Below are 19,227 nucleotides of genomic sequence, written 5' to 3'. Positions count from 1 at the left end.
CTTAGATTTCTCCCCCACCTCATTAGAGTGTGCCAGATATTAGATGGCTTATCCTCTACTCTCTCATATTCCAGCCAAGCCATGACAAAAGATGCTTTTAACCAGTCCTCACTTCTCGGGGGGAGGGGATCTTTCCACCTCCTACAGATTTCCCTCCTTGCCAGCAGGATCATGTACAATAGGAGCCCTTTTTCCTGCCGTGCGGCAGTCTGATAAAATAGACCGTCATCTCCAAATATAATCAAGGAAGGATTGACTTCAACCCTAGTCTTAAAAACTCCCAACAGTGTGTGCCCCACATCTTTCTAAAAAAGTTCCAGCTCTTTACATTCGAAAAACATGTGAATGTCATCTGCCAACAATGTGTGAAATCGCGGGCATTTTGGCAGGGGTATGGGAGCATATTTTGCGATTTTATAGGGAGTATAATAGAGACTATTGACCACGAAGAAATAATTCTTTTTCAGGCTTTATATAGTTATCTAATGTCTTTAAAGATGGTTCGAGCATGCCCTCAGCCTGCGGTGCCATGAAGGAATTATTCCAAATCCCCTTTGCCGGAGGGATCCCATTATGTTCAGACTTTAATAGATGTTCATACCATACAGAGATTTCTTTTTTAATTGGTAAGATGAATTGACTTCGCCTTTCCATTTCCTCATTACCTTTTATCTCCTCGCGTACTGCTGTGTTCCAAGACACCAATTGAAGATATTTGAATCTTGATAGACCAGTCCCTACGTTTGCCCTCAAGTACTCCCATGGGTGTACCCCTTCAGCATCCATAAACTCTTTCCAAATCATGATCCCTGCCCTTTTTATTGGTATCAAAGAAAAATGTTCCACAGCGGATCAAACGACCAGCACCTCAAATTTCCAACGTCCCTTAAAGTATTCAGTCTTGTTGTGCTGATAACCTCCAGGACCTGCTGCGGTTCGGTCCCACTGGAATTCCAGATAGAAACTTTGGAGAAGAATGGAGGCAGCACCAAGCACAAATTAAATCAACAGGACCAGAGTTGTATCAAAAAATATATTTTTCTTTTTATTTTCGTATTTTCAAAGTGCACAGGACAGCCAACGCGTTTCGCTCCCCAAACATGGGAGCTTCGTCAGGGCTGAAAACAACGTGAAATATACACATATATTAATGACATATAGTAACATAAAATAATCATGGCAAAAAGACATACAAGTGCTAAAAACATCAGATCAGGCATTCAGAAGCCAAGGAGACAACACAAAACCTAAGGGGACACAATAACAATCCTACTAACTGGAGGGCATGTTACCCAAATTCGAGATATACAGACAGCAATGATGGTAAAACATGGTAAATACAGTAACCACATCGTTAAAAGAAATAATATACAACCAAGTATTGCATCTAAGACTTCGGAAAAATATGTCAGTGAGAAGAATAGGGTAGGGCAGAGTTCACAAAAGGAGGAAGCTAGAGAGGAATAAAAGTAAAGAGTAGAATACATTTAAATACTACTGAGCAAGGTATGGAGTGTTAACCAGTTCTAATAAATGCAAAATGACTAATCCTAATTGTTCCAGAATATATACATAGTATTTCTCACCAAAAGTACTGGATGGTTAGTCTTGCTGTAGCGCAATAAAGTTGGCAAAGGAGCTGGCCAGTGTAATGATAAAGATGCTGAAATAACAGAGGGCAGGATGTATTAATGTAAAGGTAAAAGCGGAATTGTTAAATCCTCAAATGAGAAACACCTGAAATATGAAGTCAACAAAACTATACAGTGCGAGAGAACAATTTTTAATCAGGATAAATTAAATGTAAAGGTAAAAGTGGAATTGGGAAATACTCAAATAAGACACACCTAAAATATGATGTCATCAAAAAATATGAAGGGAACAGTGTCTAATCAGCCTATGCCCCTAGGCCAGATTAGGGGGTGGGAGACCAAAAATTCGATCAGTTCTGGCTTTCCTAGCCAATAGTGCTCCTGCCTTCTCTCCGTATTCAAAGCTTTCCATCCTACTTGAATCCCATTGGACTTTACATTTCGCATCCAATTTCCCTCTGTATTGTTGCCTAGCCAGATCCAATTCTTGCTCAATCTGAAGAAGTCGTTCCTGCTCTACATTATGCATATCGATCCTTTCGAGCTCCAGCTGTCCAATTCTTTCCTCAATTTTCTTCAGTATCCCAGCCTCTGTCCTGTTCTTAGCACATATAATCAAAAATACAGTTTGGAAGGTTCCCCTGGTTCAATTCACAGGGAGGGGAGCAAGTACAGAGAGAAATATCATGGAACCCTGTGGTATGTTTTTGGTCAATTAAGTAAGACCAATGTATTTACTATGTGTATGTGTATACATACCTTAGTTCAATTTTTTTTCTTCTGTGTCACCCATTGGTACTAATGTTAGATGTACTTTACATAAAATCCTATTAGGAACCTGTCCCCCTACCCTCCATAAATTACGCAGATCTTACACATAGTAAATACATTGGTCTTACTTAATTGACCAAAAACATACCACAGGGTTCCATGATATTTCTCTTAGCACATATAATGCCATGAAGCCTCCCTCTTAGCCCAGCCTTATAAGCATCCCAAATATAATCAAGGGTTATAGACCCCATGTTAAGTAAAAATAATTCTAGAGAAAAGGTCTGGATAGAATCAATTATTTCAGAATTTAAAAGCATAGCCCTCTTTAACGTCCATCTAGACTGCGCCTGTAATTCGCTTTTCTGATACACAAACTGTAGAGGAGCGTGGTCTGACAGATGGCTAGGCTTAACTACTATCTCCTTGAAATCTGTAATGGAGTGTCTGTCTATAAAGACATAGTCAATCCTAGAGGCATGTTTGGACTTCTTACTATAAAATGTAAACCCCTGATGCGTGCCTTCCTTAGCTCTCCACACGTCCTCCAGGTCTAGGTCGTGGATCATATTTCGCAACGCACGACGTATCTTAGGTGTGCCCTATATAATTGCTTTCATTTGACCTATCTTTAGTGGGATCCAACAGTACATTGAAATCACCTCCCAGGATGTACGGTGGTGCCTCCAACATCAATATAGATTGCATTTTCAGGGATAGGAAGAGTCATCAACATTAGGGCCATAGAAGGAGGTGCATACTACATCTACATGATTCAATATCATTTTTACTACTAACCATCTCCCAGACGTATCTGTTTGGACCCCCCTAATCGTGCAGGAGATACCTTGTTTCACTAGTATTGCCACTCCTCTATTATGTGCTGTCTGTTGCAATGCCTCAAAAGATTTTATTCATTTAGTCCTAGAAAATATTAATCGACTTTCAATTAAGCTTAGGTGCATCTCCTGTAATAGGCAAATCTGAGCTCTCGCAAGTTCCAGATGTTTGAGAATTAATCTCTGCCTGCGGGGACACCGCATTCCATTAACATTCCAGGTAGTGAAAATGGTCTGTTTACTCCCCAAAGTTTGGTCTCCCATCATCTCTTCTATTTCCTATCGGGCCTAAATTCTTGATTCTATTGAGATGAGTATATTTTTTGATTTTTTCCCTATGTTCCCCACCCAAGTGCTCCCCCTGTGACCCCACCCCTTGCCATCTTCCCCTGTGCCCTTCCCCCACATGAGGAACCCTCCCTTCCAATAGGCTGAGCCTATTTAGCTCAACTCCCTCTCCAGGATGCAATATTTATTTTTATTTTTAGGTGTGTGTGCTCCTGAAATAAATCGCTCTATCATGCTTTTAGTACATCTAGTCGACCAACCTGAATGACATAGAAAAAAGAGAAAAAAGACGAGACAAACAGGATAGAGTCGCTATTCACTACACTTTGATCCCTGCTACTTCCTGATCTTCACAATTAAAATGTCTGCCTCTTCCTCTAATTTTACCAGATGCATGTGGTTGTTCCACATCACCCTAAGGTGTGCAGGAAACTTTAATTGTGCCCTTACCCCCAGTCCATTCAACTCATCCAAGCTTTTCCCAAGCTCCCAATGTCTGGTTGCTGTCACATGGGAAATATCGGACCTTATTTGAAAGTTAAAGGGATTGGAAGTGTTAAAAGCAATTGTTTTTTCTTCAGAGCCAACGAGAGGATCTGCTCTTTCACTGTGTAAGTCAGAAAATTTACCAAAATTTTCCGCTGTTTCTGCCTAGCTGGATTTCTTCGAAAGGGATCTCGGTGCACCCTCTGGATTCCCCGTACTAGGTCCACCGTCTCATCTCCTTTCAAAACAGTTCCTTTCATCAGCGAAATCACAAACCCCTTCAAGTCTGCCCCTTCCAGAGCTTCAGGCACATTAAGTAATTTTAAATTGTTCCGTCGAGAATGATTCTCTAACCTTTCGATGTCCTCTTTTAGCTCTCGATTTTGTGCACTTAACTTTGCGACTACTACATCAGTAGCACGCAATGAATCCCTTATCAACGGAATTTCCTTTTCCATAGCCTCTGTTCTCAAAGTAACATCATCCAGTCTCTTAGCTAAAGCTTCACACGAGGCCTAGATAGCTGCCTGGTTTGCTTCAGATGTTGAGAAACGGCTGGCCAACTCTGCTTGATTGTTTTCCGAGACAGTAAATCTGTTCGTTATTTCCTCTTTCATAGTCAGGAGAATATCTGTTAAAGTAGAAGAGGTTACTTCTGGGTTAGTGACACAGGATTTACTGGTATATATTAAATTTCCCTGCTTCTTGAGCTGTTCAAGAGATGGTTGAAATGGTTGAGGGATATCATCTTCTTCAGAGTTACTGTTTACCAATGCAGAGTACTTATTTGACAGACTGACATCCGAGTGTACACTCAAAACGACCTAATTTTCAGCCTTGTCAGTCTTGTCATTAGGAGAATTTTTTGCCAGTACTTTTCCAGATTTTTTCTTATTTTCTAAACTCCCCTCTAAGTTTTCCTTGGTCCACTGTGCTCTGCTTAACGGCAATTATTTGAGGTGTAGGTGGGGGTGAGGATATTAGTGGTTTTAACGGTTTTGATGATTTAGATGGTGTCTGGGAGGTTCTGGAGGCCATAAGTTTGTAGTATGTTTTCAACGAAGGTGTAACCTTTATATGTGGTGGGACGCACTTCTTAGCTTTCACCTTCCTTCTGTTTAGACCTGTATCTTTTTTTTTACTTCCTAACCCGGACTCCTCTAAACCGCCATCAGAGCTGTAGGCTTTACCCTTACCTCGCCTATTGCTTGATCTAACAACAGAGATGGGGGGGATATGCGAGTAGGGTACAATGTCAGTCTGGCTCCAAGGGCGTACCTATTGAACTTTGTGTTCTGTGCCTGAGCAGGAGCTTCAGTCTGCTGCACTGTGTCCTCCACTTTTACTGGTTTGACCACCCCCCACACCTTGGCCCCCACAAGTTTACTGGTGTCACCATCCATCCATCTACCTACACCCCTAGAAGCTCCCCCTCCTTGCTGTGGGACCGTGATATTTTCCATAGAGGATAAAGTCAGGTTATTCACACCACTTTGGCAAACATTTTCCGAGGAATACTTTAAAATATACCTCCGACAATAGCCCTCCACAGGGGTTACTTTAGCCTTTGCCGCAATTGTTGATTTTACTGTCAATAAGCTTATGCTTATGCTTATGCTTCGTACACTGCACTCACCGCCTCCTCCGTTGTCCACACCTCCGTCTCCCAACCCTGGGACTCGGAACAGAAACAGAGCCGAGTAGCGTCTTCTCTGTGCTTGGGCTGCCTCCGCCTACCGCGCACACCAGGAGTACTCACTGCGTCCTCCGCTGGAGCCGAAACAGAACCACTGAACTCCCCCGCCAAACCACCGTTTCTTTTCGTTCTTTCGATTTTCTGCAGTCATATCGTTTTGCAGCATATCACGCAGCATATCACGCCATTCAGAATAACGAACAGAACCGCTACACGATCAGGATCACCGTTAACGCTATTGCATCCCGAGGAGCTGAGCTGCTCATTTTATGAAGAAATGAGTAGCAAGTGGTGAGCTGAATAATAACTCACAGGCATGACTAGAGAATGCACAATGGCATGGGAAGAGTTGAAATAAAACATTGATAAATCAAGGAATTCAAGGTCATAAACCTTCTGACCTCTCCCACAACTAGCGGTAGACTCCTTACCAGTTGTGTGGATGGCAAACTACACAGGTGTCCTGCACTCAGTGGAACAGTGAAAACGCAGGGGGGCTAGTGACCAGCTCTCAATGTATACCTTGGAAATTTGCTGCTGGAGCCCTTGTGTGAACATGATAACATGATCATAGGTTTCACTGAAAGGTATGTTGATATATTGCTTGCCATTTGCAGCCTGGCTTTGAAGTCAACAGGTCTGCATGCTAAGTCATTAGGCACAAAAGAACGCTGGAAATCTCTCAAAATGCAAAGTGAAGTTTGTTAAAAAAAAATGTGATGTCATGGAATCAGTTAGAAGCTATGACAACTTATAAGAAATTTCCAGCAGTAAAGAAGCAATTCCCTACCTGTTTTGAGCACAATTTTAAACCATTCTCACCCCAACAACTATTACGTGTCTTATGGCTCCTAGTTAGGTTCACATGTTACCGCATATTTCAGTGCATACATATGTACATGTAAAACAAGGAGAGTTACACCACTGATGGAGTGGATTTGGGTGGCATATTTACTATGATTTTGCATTGGGTTGCATCTCTTAGGTGACGCAAAATTCTTTTTAGCAGTCATTAAGACAATCAAAGCCACTTGGTGTGGCTTTGCATTATTTAGTAAATGCATAGTGCATAGTGGTGCCTAGAATTACCTTGCATACCTACAAAAGCTAGTAAACTTGGGAATGCGTCAAAATGATTGACCTTTCCCAGTGAGGCGTAATAAGGATAAATATTTTTTTTCTCTTAGTTATTCCTCTATGTATGTCTGCTGCATTCTGCAACAGACATATAAAGAGGAATACACCTCTAATGATTATTTTTTGCAGTGAGTCATCCCTTCTTGCACAAAACAATCCTGCCTGCAACACAGGCACCCTTGCAGGGAGAGAGCTGAAGAGCCCCATATCCTAGTAGAAATTAGGTTTTAGTACTCTCCCATTCCTTGTGTCTAGGTCTTCGGCCAGAATTATCCATGTTTGAGAAGAAAAGCGATATACTTTGCTTTGTCAGACCTGGAATTTTGAAAATCTAATACTGAGCATCCACCTAACCCAGGCATGAGGCAAGAAAGCCAACACCTCCTAGGCTCTGAATTAAAGGATTCCTTACCAAGGGTTTGTCTTCAAAACTGAAACTCCATTTAGGAAGGAAGTCAGGCACTCCTATTACTGACTAGAAAATGATGAGTAAACCATCTCTATGGCTCAACTTAAAGCACCTGATTGTTTCTCTCCATAAAACATTTTGGGGCATATTATCAAGGGATTTATCTCCGCTTTTTTGGCTTTAAAAGCCAAGAAAGCGGAGATAAAATTATCTCCCTATTAGCAACAGGGTGCTAACACGCACATTCGCATGTTAGCACCCTTTTTCTCTACGCTTCCCCTTGCATCTCTAATGAGATGCAAAGGGGGCGTTCCAGAGAAAAATAATAGGAGAAATGCTGTTAAGCGACATTTCTCCTATTATCAAGGATTTCGCTAACCCTGTTAGTGATGTAAAAAAAGCAGTGCTAACCGCGGTTAGCACTGCTTTTTTTACACCTGGTATTTTCCTGACTTAGCCCTGATATCCTATGTAAGGTGGATATCATGGCTAAGTTTGTGAGCCCCTATCATCAAGCTAACGCCAAACTTCGGGAGATTATCATTGGTTTTCCAGAGATAATCTCTCAATTGGCAGTTAGCGCAAGGATTTTTATCACTACTGAGATAAACCTTGCTAATAGCAAGTTATCTCTGCGATAATTTCCGGCGATGCTTAGCGTTAAAAAATTCGTTGCTAAGCATCGTTAGCGGTAAATATCGCTAAACGTTGGTAATATGCCCCTAAATCCCCATCGCCCTGATAGTCAAATTCCAGCAGCAGTAAACCATCCAATCAAAGTACTGTGGAAGCTCCAACAGTGGTCCTAAACCTTATTCATAAATAAGAGGTCAATCGGTAATCCTTTGTATATTTGGCGAATCATTTCTCGAGCATGCTAAAGGAACACAAGTCTGCTCATAATACTAAATAAATTATTCAAACAATAGCAAAGAGAATGCAACAAACCAAACTCTAGAACCACAAGCAATTGATTTTCATGGCAAGTGGTGAAGCAAGAACAGAGTTATTATCCACTCTACAGTTGGTATTTCGGTGTACGGGTTGCTCCAAGGGGAACGTGCGAAAAGAAGAGTCTCCAACAGCACTGCCACCCTGACGTACGGGCAACCTACGAGTAGCAAAGTCCTTGTAACTCCGTACAAATAAGAACAGTTCAAGAAATGTCGGATTCCGTTACAGCACAACTGTACATATTTCCTATAGGATACTGAACCAGGAACCAGGTGGACCTGTTAGAGCAACACTCCAAGTGACATAGTGGCATCATACTCATGGTAGAAATAGAAACTCAGGGAAAGCTAGACTCAAAACCTTAAATCATTAGTACACAAATATAGGGACCACCCTGCCAACTAGACCAAGAATAAATCAAGGAGAATCAATAGACTGGTGCCTCGAATCCTCTCTCTTAGTACCGACAATGCACAGTTGTTCATTCTGTTTTAAACTAACATCAGAATGTCACATTACTTCTCACTCTTCTTCAACCATGTTAGGGCCCATGACTTATCAACAATATTTTCAGGGATGCGCTGTATTTACGTCATCCTGCAAATATCGCCCTGTAAACTGAGCCATTAAACCTTTTTCTGCTCCACCCATGGGTTCCACTGTGCCCTCTCTTCTCGTCTACATTATTATGCTTGTAGGAATGACCATCTTTTGTGTGGTGTACCCCATATTTTTGCCATAACTGCCTGTAGATCTCTATGCACTTTAACTCTTCTAACAAGCGATACAGTAGCTGTGATCCCTCTTCCAAGATGATGAAATTGGTGTAAACCTGATTAACATATTTAGCTAACCTATGGGTCCCTAGTGTTTGGTACAAAGTAAGCCCAGGGCCTGTAAGTTAAAAGTTACTAGTGGACCTTGGCAGCCATTGTGCTATCATCTTCCTTCACAATGGGGACATCACTGTTGGCCTACCATTGGTAGACTGGATCTTGTAGTTCTAAACTGCAAATTTGCCCTGTCGAAATAACTCCTTTAGACAGGTCAAAGCCTCTCCTTTAACCCCTTCCATGCTGATGACGGCCCCCGGCCGTCATGCATCACGGTGGGCGTGTGCTGATGACGGCTGGGGGCCGTCATGATCCCGCCCAGTCTTCAAAACGGCCGCACAGCGCGAAACTTCGCCGTGCATGCAAGGGGTTAAATATTCAGAAGTCACTCATAAGTAGGTCGTATTGCCCATAAGGCAGGGTGTCCAGTATTCATATGTAGGACATGTCAAAGTTTAATTTTATACCAAAAGGAAGTCACCGTTCCTAAGTAGAGAGAGAAAAAAAAGGAGGTACTCTCGTTGTGTGCTACTCTAATTGTGGGAGGATGTCATGCTTCATCATTGGGATTTTGCCCCTCGTCGGGCCGGCACTGCAATGCTCTGCGGGTCCCCCGAAGGGTATTTTTTCGGAGATCTTTTGATGAAGCCGAATTGGTGCATTGGTGAAGTGAAGTGAAGTCCTAGAAGGTGTATTATTAAAAGGCTGGAGCGATAGCCATTGATTTTTATTAAGGTGTATGGAGCTGCTTTAAGGGATATTATGTCCCTTGGTAGTTGGGTAAGTATGTGGCATATTACCAAGCAGGGCGATAATTCTATCACTCTATTAGCAAGCTGTCGCTAACAGCAGTTAGCGACAGCTTTAGGCGATAGCGAGCGGTTTGGGGCCCGCTTTGCATGTCAGCGATATTTATCGCTAATGACATGCAAAGTGGGCGTACCCAACCTGTTAGCGACTTAAAGCAGTCGCTAACGTCGCTATCACCTGTTAGCAAGGCGGGCGTAGCGATGGAAATATTCCCGCTATTGCCAAAAACTAACGCCTGCTCAGACCAGTTCTTAGCCATGTTATCCAATGGGAGGTTGATAACATGGCTAAGAGCATTTTGTTGCTAATGCATGAATATCGCTGTATTCTCAGCGATATTCATGCATTTTGCCTGATTTTTATTGCTTTTGAGATAAACCTTGCTAATTGCAAGTTATCCCAGCAATAATTTCCGGCGATGCTTAGCGATAAAAAATGTGTTGCTAAGCCTAGTTAGCGATAAATATCGCTAATCGTTGGGTAATATGCCCCTCTATGTCCCTAGTGGGCATATGTTCTGGTCCAAAGACCCAAGATAATATTTCCTACTGAATCAAACCAGATGAACACTGTTGGTGCATAATGCTGTTTGGTGCGATTGCGATCCTTACAATTCCTATCTCTAGATTTCCGAATTGCATTTTGATTGTGTTGGTGTCATTTTATTTATTACAATTTGCTCTGTTATTCTAAATTTGGCCAGGCGTTTTTCCTGTATTGTGTTTTCACTTTATTGTTGTTTTGTATTGCATAATTACTTTACACATTGCTTCTCGGTTAAGCCCATATACTCTAGGTCATAGTCATTAGGGGGTTGATCAAAGGTTAATTTATTGGCTTTAATGAATCAATGTATGAATTTATGAAGGATTGTGGTTACAATGCTCTTCCTTTACACTACTTTACTCTGCTCTTTCTGCAGGTTCCACAGTCGGTATGTAATGGACACTGTCTGCCCGGACACAGAAAGGTGGGCAGGGAGGGACAGCCTGTGTGTTGCTTCGATTGCATTCCTTGCGCCCATGGAGAGATCACTGATCCTGGTGAGGTTTATCACACATTGACCGACATTTTAAAGGACCTTTAATTGTGTATTACAGTAGCTATGAAAACCATGTAAAACTGATATAAAACCTCCTAGTATTGAGTTCATTGCACCATATACAACATAAAAGGAAGCTACTTGAGCTGCTGCCCTACCTGAGTAAGCATTTGGCCTCTGCTACTTGCCTAACCTCTTAGGGCCTCATTTATGAGACTCTGGGCGCCTCCGAATGTCACTTTTTGTGATGTTCCGTGGCGCAGAAGCCCGCGTGATATTTTTCAGGCAGCACTAAGCGGCTTTTTTTTTGCTTAGTGCTGCCTGAAAAATATCAGTCCTTTTAACGCAGTGTTCTGCATTGAAGGGGCGTACAATAGGTTTTGCTGGGGGCATTCCCAGCAACGTCCATGGCATTTTGGCACTGCCCCAGATTTACGAGAAATCGTAAATCTGAGACACCGCTAAAACCTTACGCCTCCCCTGGGGAGGCTAAGGCGGCACAACAAGGAGAAATATCTTTATTTCTCCTCGTTTTTCCTTATTCTATGTGTGCTGCATTCTGCAACACAGATAGAAAGAGGAAAAAGCCTGTTGTGATTATTTTTGTACAGAAAGATTTTCCTTCCTGTACAAAAATAATCATCAATGCAACGCAGGCACCCTTGCACCATTGTGCAAAGGTGCCTGCGTTGGCGCAGGCAGCCCATTGTGCGCCGGCACAGGGGAAAAGGACAGGAATGTGCCGTATCTTATAGATACAGCACAGTCCCGCCCTTTTTCTTTTGCTGTAGGGAAGCACAGCAGGCCTTCGCTACCCTACGGCAAAGCCTCATAAATGAGGCCCTAAGGATTTTGCAATCATACTGAAGGTATAGGACCTTCATTTTGAAAAATCTGGATTCTGTTGAATCTTTTTTGTTGATCTTATACTATGGTATATTCATTGTCCTGTGCCCCTTGCATACACTTTGGTATGAGTTAACAGAGTACTGACAACACAGAGCAGCAATGACAAAAACAACATCATCTTGTTTATAGATTGTTCTAGGATTGTAGAATTGCAATTTCTAAACCTCTTGGAACTAAGGACTTGGCCAATGTGCCCACTCGAGACTGAAAGTCTAGTTGGACCTCAACCACCCCTAAGCTCAGCGGGCAATACTTGAGTGAGATTTGTTTCTGGTAACACGCAACCCCATGAGAAATTCTAGGGATAGTTAGTAGAACCCCAAACCCTCTTTCATATATGAATAGCACACTCAAGAAAACTAGAAAACAAGAAATCTATTTTAAAGATTTATTTCAAAATCAAAATCCTAATCTAGTGCGCACATTATGAATTAAAACACAAAAAAAGACAAATAAAATGGCAGCAGCAATGTTTACTAAAAGTGTGAATAAAAGTTAATACTCCAACATCACTGCAATTATACATTTATATCCTGCCTTGCTTCTAAGCATTAAGCTAACTCTAACCCAGCAGAAAATAAAACCTGTTTCGAGTTTGAAATGGATCACACCTCCATGCCTGTTTGAGCAATAAGGTGTATGTTCAATATATTATCAAGGCCTGCTCTTCATGCCATACATGGTCAGCTGCACTGAGAAGTTCAGTGAGCAAAGGCTGAGTGCCTCTTTCCCAGCATCCTTCAGTTACAATCAATGATTCTGCAGGTTCTATCCCATTCTCATCATGCATGCAAAGTAGGAAAAAATAGGAGAAATTGAAACATTTTCCCTAGTTACGTCTGCTTCTAGGAGGCATAAGAGTTTGGTGCAAATCCCTGTCTATGAGTGTTTGTAGATATGGATTTGCATGCATCACCAATGTAACGCCCCCTTTATGCAGAGTAACACAGAGCAGTGAATAACATAACCTATTGATGGTTGCTTCAGCAAACCTGGCTACAGAGGTCACTTTAAAAACAAGGCCCAAGTTTCTGACTGTTCATTAGATCACAATGACTGAAGTCTATTATGTATAGTACAGAATATATGTATTTCTAAAACTCACACATTGAGCACCACAGAATTCTAGCTAAACCAACTATTATGTCCTCCGAGTTGAAGTGCAAAATATTCCTGTATCAAACAGGCACCACACCCAAAACATTTGTAAAGTGGATGGGACACTAAGGAAAGAGTTGCGTAATTCCTATATTGAATCCTCTATGTGACTTTCGAAGAGGGAATCATTAAAATCTTCTTTGACGATCCACATATGTATCAGATAATAATTCAACATCTTCAGTTAATTTAGATACCAGCTCAAACCTTGTATCCACCTTTGGGGTATTACAACTCCATAAAAAATCATTGCAATTTAGTGCAAGGAAATCATTTACCATCGGGGTGTCCATTTCCTGCAAGAGACCAAAGTGCTTTTACTACACTCATTTGAAACCTGAAATTCTATTTTGCAGCCCACTACAACATCGCGATCTGCGGCTTCACTGATTTTATGCTTGTTTGCGCTTTCAAAATGCATGTCGGCGAGATATTTCTCCCCGAGCACGCAAGCAGCTTTTGCGAACAGGAAAAAAGCATCGCCAACGGGCGGAACAAGCAATTTCCCTTGTTCGCGGAACTTTTACATGCTCACCAAGATTTTTTACCGTTACACACACAGTAACACAATGAAAGCACCACAAAAAGACTCCACACAGGTTCAGAAAAATAGATAAAACAAGACCAAAATGACAAATTCGCGAATTAGTAGTCCCTGTGTTATAAATTAAAAAAAAAATAAAGCAGAAATAGTGCTCAGAAGTCAATAGCGCTGAAAGGTTACTTGAGGTCACACTAGACCGGAGTAAATCCAAAGTTCAGGTCTACCTCAATAGAGGGGAGGCTGCCTACAGGACTCAGAGAGGTCCTGCCGACAAAGTACCTTGGATGGAGCAAAGCGTTGACATAGAGGACTCGAGGTGAGGAGTCGAAAAGGTGATGCATCGTCGTTAATCCTGTGGATGGAGGCCAGCACTGGTGCCTATGCTCACCATTGAAGAAAGCTTTGTTGACAAACACCTGTAAAATAAAAGCACGGTGTCATCGTCGAACCATACTGTTTGTCGTCATTGAGCCACACCTGCTGTAGAACTGCTGTTGTCGAGCGGCGGCTTCTTCTGCATTGATGGCAATGTGTCAGTTCTGATCAGTGCATCTGCGTTTACATTGATGTAGGAAAAACTGCAAAAAACCCTTATGAGTTAAGAGGCCAAGGATAGGAGGGGCACCTCGGGCAAGGATAGGACTCCCAGATGGCAAAGTCCATCAGAACCAAGAAGGTTGTAGAAAGCCTTTTATGACCCTGAGACTTCAAAAAACAGGAGGCACGCCAGCAAGCCCATGGAGCCACTCTGGGTTCAAGTGAGATGGGTCCAGTAAGCAGGACAGAGATCAGTGGTCTGCAGGAGCAGCTCAGCACAGCAGTGAAGCAGTTCCCTGGAATAGTCACTCAAGCAGAGTGGCAATCCTTGTACCACAACAGCCCTTACTCCTGGTAAAGTACTGATATGGAATGAGCGGAGCCACATTACTTGTACCCAAATGTGCCTTTGAAGTGGGGGTGCCCTCAAAGCAGCTCCTTGAAATGCACAAGTCCCCTTTCATCCCAGCCCTGTCTGGCAGGCTATGTGTGGAGGGTAATCAGTTCATTGTGTGGGGATCGGACTCTGCCTGTTCAGATGTTTCAGCTCTGTTTCCCCCTTCTGCTCAGGAAGGCTATCAGAATACAGATGAATGCAGATGAGTCCTCTGTCATGCCCACCCTTCCTGTGTTTGTGGCTGTCTAGAGGGAATGAACATAGTGCAGCTGTTACCCAAACTAGGCTTATATTTGAAACAGGCTGCAGGCACACAGGGAAATGTCCACTTTCTAAAAGTGGCATTTCTAAAATAGTAATGTAAAATCCCACTCAACCATTATAGAGAATGTATCATTACCATTCCAAAGATATTAATCATGATGCATCCATTACTTTGTATCAGGAACTACAGCTTAAAAGTGTTGTAAGGAATTCCAAATGCTAGCCTATGAGAGGAGTACACCTTCCAGTAGTGAAAAACGAATTGATCTGTTTGTGCTTACCAGTACATGTAAAACTTAAAAGTACATATCATACCTTTTGGTTACACAGTCCCCTGCCCATAGGGCTATCAAGGGCCTAACCTAGTGGTGACCTATGTGTAAACAAAAGTGAGGTTTAAGGCTTGGCAAATGGTTTTAAATGCGAAGGCGCAGTGACAGTAATCTGCACACACAACCCCTGCAATGGCAGTCCTGAGACAGGCTTGAAAGGACTTGTGTGGGTGGCACAACCAGTGCCTCAGACCCACCAGAAGCATTTAAATTACAGGACTTGGATATATGGTGGAGGGACTTACAGGTAAACTAACTATGCCAATCAGGTATACTTCAATGTCACCATCTTTTAGAGGAGTAGCACATGCACTTTAGCACTGCTCAATAGTGCGAAAGTGCTCAGAGTCCTAAAGGCAACAAAAAGACACACCAAAATCTGGAGGTAAGCAGGCAAAAAGTAGAGGGAAGACTATCCTAAGGATGACAGGACTAACACTCATTATAAACAACATGGTCAGCATATTTCTCATGCAAGCCATCTTAGAACATTAACATTGAGGGGCAGATTTACGAGTTCTGGTGCAGCTCTGCAAATCAGCAGGGATGCGCCAGAACACATGCAACACGCAATTCCCTTGCTGCGCCACCACAAATGTGTCGCATTCACAATGCGGCGCAAAGTGGCGCAAGGATACGGCGATTCGTGTTGCATCCTGTGGCGTAAGGGTGGCGCATTGCTGGAGTCGTGTCGCAAGCGCAACGCGGCTCCAGCAATGCTCAGCGGTGCCCTATGCCTAGCATGCTGCGTCACTCCTTACGTCTGCTTCAAGTAGGCGCAGGGTATTGACGCAGCATGGACGTAAAAGTGACTCCGCGAAATCTTGTAGATTTCACTGTGTCACTTTTACGAGAAGTTCCTGTGACGGAAAGCCCACCCTGCATTGGAACACCGACATGAAACCTAACGCAGGTTTCATGTGACGCAGAGCTTTACAACCTGTTGCATCTCTCTAGATGCATCATATTGTAAATAAGGCGCAATGTGGCGCATGTTTTACGCCGCCACTGCCTCACATAAGTGATGCAACGGCGGAGTAAATGTGGTGCATTGGGTCTTGTTAATCTGCCCCTCAGTGTTTGAAACAGTGACCAATAGTGTATTCATGTGAAAACAAGAAGGTCTTTTGATCGTATGAATAGTCTCTAGTGCCCTACCAAAGATTGTAGACCCAATACAGCTAACCATTCACTAACCACATAAAGTAAAAAATGCTTACACAAAAGTAAAAATATCTTTTCCCAGTCAAGTTTGTCACTTTTCACAAACAAATATGTATATTGGATCAATGACTAATGTTAAAATGATCTTTTACGGATAATGTCTATTGAAGTATTTAAATTCAAATTTAAATTCATAGTCTTATGTTTTATAAATACCATGTATGACAAAATATAATATTGAATATTGTTCAATCAGCTACAGATGAATGCACAAAATGTCCTGAAGACAAGTGGTCCAATGATAAGCACGACCAATGCATCAACAAAATGATTGAGTTCCTTTCGCTTGAAGAGCCACTGGGTCAGGTGCTCGCAAGCGGTGCTATCTTCTTGACATTCATCGCTACAATAGTGCTTTGTGTCTTCATCAAGTACCGAGGAACTCCAATTGTCAAAGCCAACAACCGAGGACTTAGTTACCTGCTCCTTGTCGCACTGATACTCTGCTTCCTCTGCTCCTTCATTTTCATCGGTCAGCCTAGGGAACTCACCTGCATGTTACAGCAGACTGTATTTGGGGTGATCTTTACCCTCAGTGTCTCCACAGTTCTGGCAAAAACAATACTTGTTGTCATTGCCTTCAAAGCAACAAATCCCAGCAGCTTTGCAAGGAAGTGCCTGGGATCAAGGACACCGAGTTGTATAATATTCTTTTGCTCTGTAGGTCAAGTTCTTATCTGTGCTGCTTGGTTGCTGGCATCTCATCCTATTCCTGAACTGAACTTTCTGTCATATAATGAGAAGATCATTTTAGAGTGTAATGAAGGCAATACTATCTTCTTCTATTGCATGCTGGGATACATGGGCCTCCTGGCCACAGTCAGCTTTATAGTGGCCTTTCTCTCAAGGAACCTGCCGGGAAGCTTCAACGAGGCCAAGCTGATCACCTTCAGTATGCTGGTGTTTGTCAGTGTGTGGATCTCCTTCATCCCGGCGTACCTGAGCACGCGGGGGAAGTACATGGTGGCTGTGGAGGTGTTTGCCATCCTCAGCTCCAGTGCTGGACTGCTCGGATGTATATTCTTTCCCAAGTGTTATATCATTCTTTTGAGGCCTACAAGGAACACAAGACAGCATCTAATTGGAAAATGTTGTTTTGATATTATAAAAAATGAAAAAGGAAATAAATTGTAAAAATGTGGGACGGAAATTGATTGGTTAAAGCAAAACTTCTTTGTGTTGAACTATTTTCTTGTATGTGAAAATTTCTTTGATCATGTTAGTGAGATTTACACATGCAAATAGCCTTTTTAAAAGCACAATGTTACCTTTGTAATTCACAGAAGTTAGTTTTGAATTTGTGTAATTAAATATTCATCTATGCCATGGAAGTTTGCGAACATCACCAAACGTGAATGTTGTGAATATTCTTGTACCCTTTTCTGACCCCTTGCAACCTTAAAATTGTTCAGTGATTCACTGGTCTGAAGGGCAAGAGTAACTTTATTTCGGTGGGAAGGGGCCTAGAGCACCTTCCACACCACCAAAGAAATTGTGGGGGTGTACGGCCAGAATCTTCACCACAGTATATTTTCCCATGGAAGTAAACCAAAAATTTTTTTTTTCATTCTGCAAAAATATACTTGTGCATATTTGTGCATGCAAAGAAGGAATTCATCAAACATTTTCCTGTTTACACATGGAAATTATCGACTAGCAAAGGTTTCCAGGCATGAATTCCAAAGAGTTAGAAATTCACACCCATGCAAGATCCACATGCTGTGGTTTGTAAGAATAAGATCCTCAGTGTTCGAAATACAAACAATAGAACATCAAATCATTAGGGGGCCTATTTACAAGGGGTTATCGCCACCAGAACATCACTTTTATGAAAATCTGCTGGAGATAACCCATTCGCCTTATTGACAAGATGGTGTTAAGCCACTAAACTTGGCTTAATGCCGACTTGTAAATAATGCCCCTATCCACAAAGCACGTTGTGTGAAAGGGGTGGGCAATAGGTGTTGCAGTGGACATTCCACCACAACACCTCCTGCTTTTTGACAATGCCCCCTATTTACAAGGCTGGTGTAAATATGGGGCAGCACCAAAAATGAGACCAGAGAAAACCTGGTCTTAAACTGGTGCAATGAGGAGATCTGATTAATTTCTCCTCGTTTTCGCTGTTTCTAAGTGCGCTGCATTCTGCAGCATACATAAAAACAGCAAATTGCCATCCGAGCATACCCACTGGGGTGAATGTATGACATTGTTCTGGATTCTGTCCATCAATTGTTGTTTTTGAATTCGTCACCCCGAGTGCAATGGGTATGCTCAGACGTGAGTCCCATGCTCTCCACACCACTGGAGTCAAGCTAACCTGGCTGAAGAAAGCTGATAGCCAGAAACCTGTCCTAGGATGCTTGATTCCGGTCGAGGAAAGACATGGCTTGGCAGTTCGGGCTGGACTGTTCCCATGAGGCATTGGGTCAAGGCTGATTTGCATATGGTCATGTCTGAACTGGGGTGGTGTGGAGTGCAACTAAACGATGGATTTAGGCCCAGATCTCTGTACTGGGGTGAATGTATGACATTGTTCTTCATTCTGTCCATCAATTGTTGCTTTTGCATTTGTCACCCCGAGTGGGATGGGTATGCTCAGATGTGAGTCCCATGCTCTCCACACCAATGGAGTCACGCTAACCTGGCTGAAGATGGCTGACAGCCAGAAACCGGTCCTAGGATGCTTGATTCCGGTCCAGGAAAGACATGGCTTGGCAGTTCGGACTGGACTGTTCCCATGAGGCACTGGGTCAAGGCTGATTTGCATGTGGTCATGTTTGAACTGAGGTGGTGTGGAGTGCAAAAAAACAAAGGATTTAGGCCCAGATCTCTGTACCGGGGTGAATGAATGACATTGTTTTGCATTCTGTCTATCAATTGTTGTTTTTGCATTTTTCACCCCGAGTGGGTTGGGTATGCTCAGACGTGAGTCCCATGCTCTCCACACCACTGGAGTCAAGCTAACCTGGCTGAAGATGGCTTATAGCCAGAAACCGGTCCTA

At 42.5% G+C, this 19,227-nt stretch overlaps 1 protein-coding gene across 1 annotated transcript in view; it reads left to right on the top strand.

The window, feature by feature from the left end:
- The window catches only part of LOC147693284 (vomeronasal type-2 receptor 26-like), a 29,034-nt gene extending 11,678 nt beyond the window's left edge, over window positions 1-17,356 (top strand). The window contains exons 2-3 of the mRNA XM_086935892.1: window positions 10,738-10,858; window positions 16,425-17,356. Of these exons, the coding sequence (XP_086792018.1) occupies window positions 10,738-10,858; window positions 16,425-17,356 (1,053 nt within the window). The remainder of the gene's footprint in view (window positions 1-10,737; window positions 10,859-16,424) is intronic.
- The last annotated feature ends 1,871 nt before the right edge of the window (window positions 17,357-19,227 follow it).

The sequence above is a fragment of the Lissotriton vulgaris genome, chromosome 8, assembly GCF_964263255.1.
Source record: "Lissotriton vulgaris chromosome 8, aLisVul1.2, whole genome shotgun sequence".
NCBI classification, from domain to species: Eukaryota; Metazoa; Chordata; class Amphibia; order Caudata; family Salamandridae; genus Lissotriton; species Lissotriton vulgaris.
This window is presented reverse-complemented; position numbering and strand designations above follow the sequence as displayed.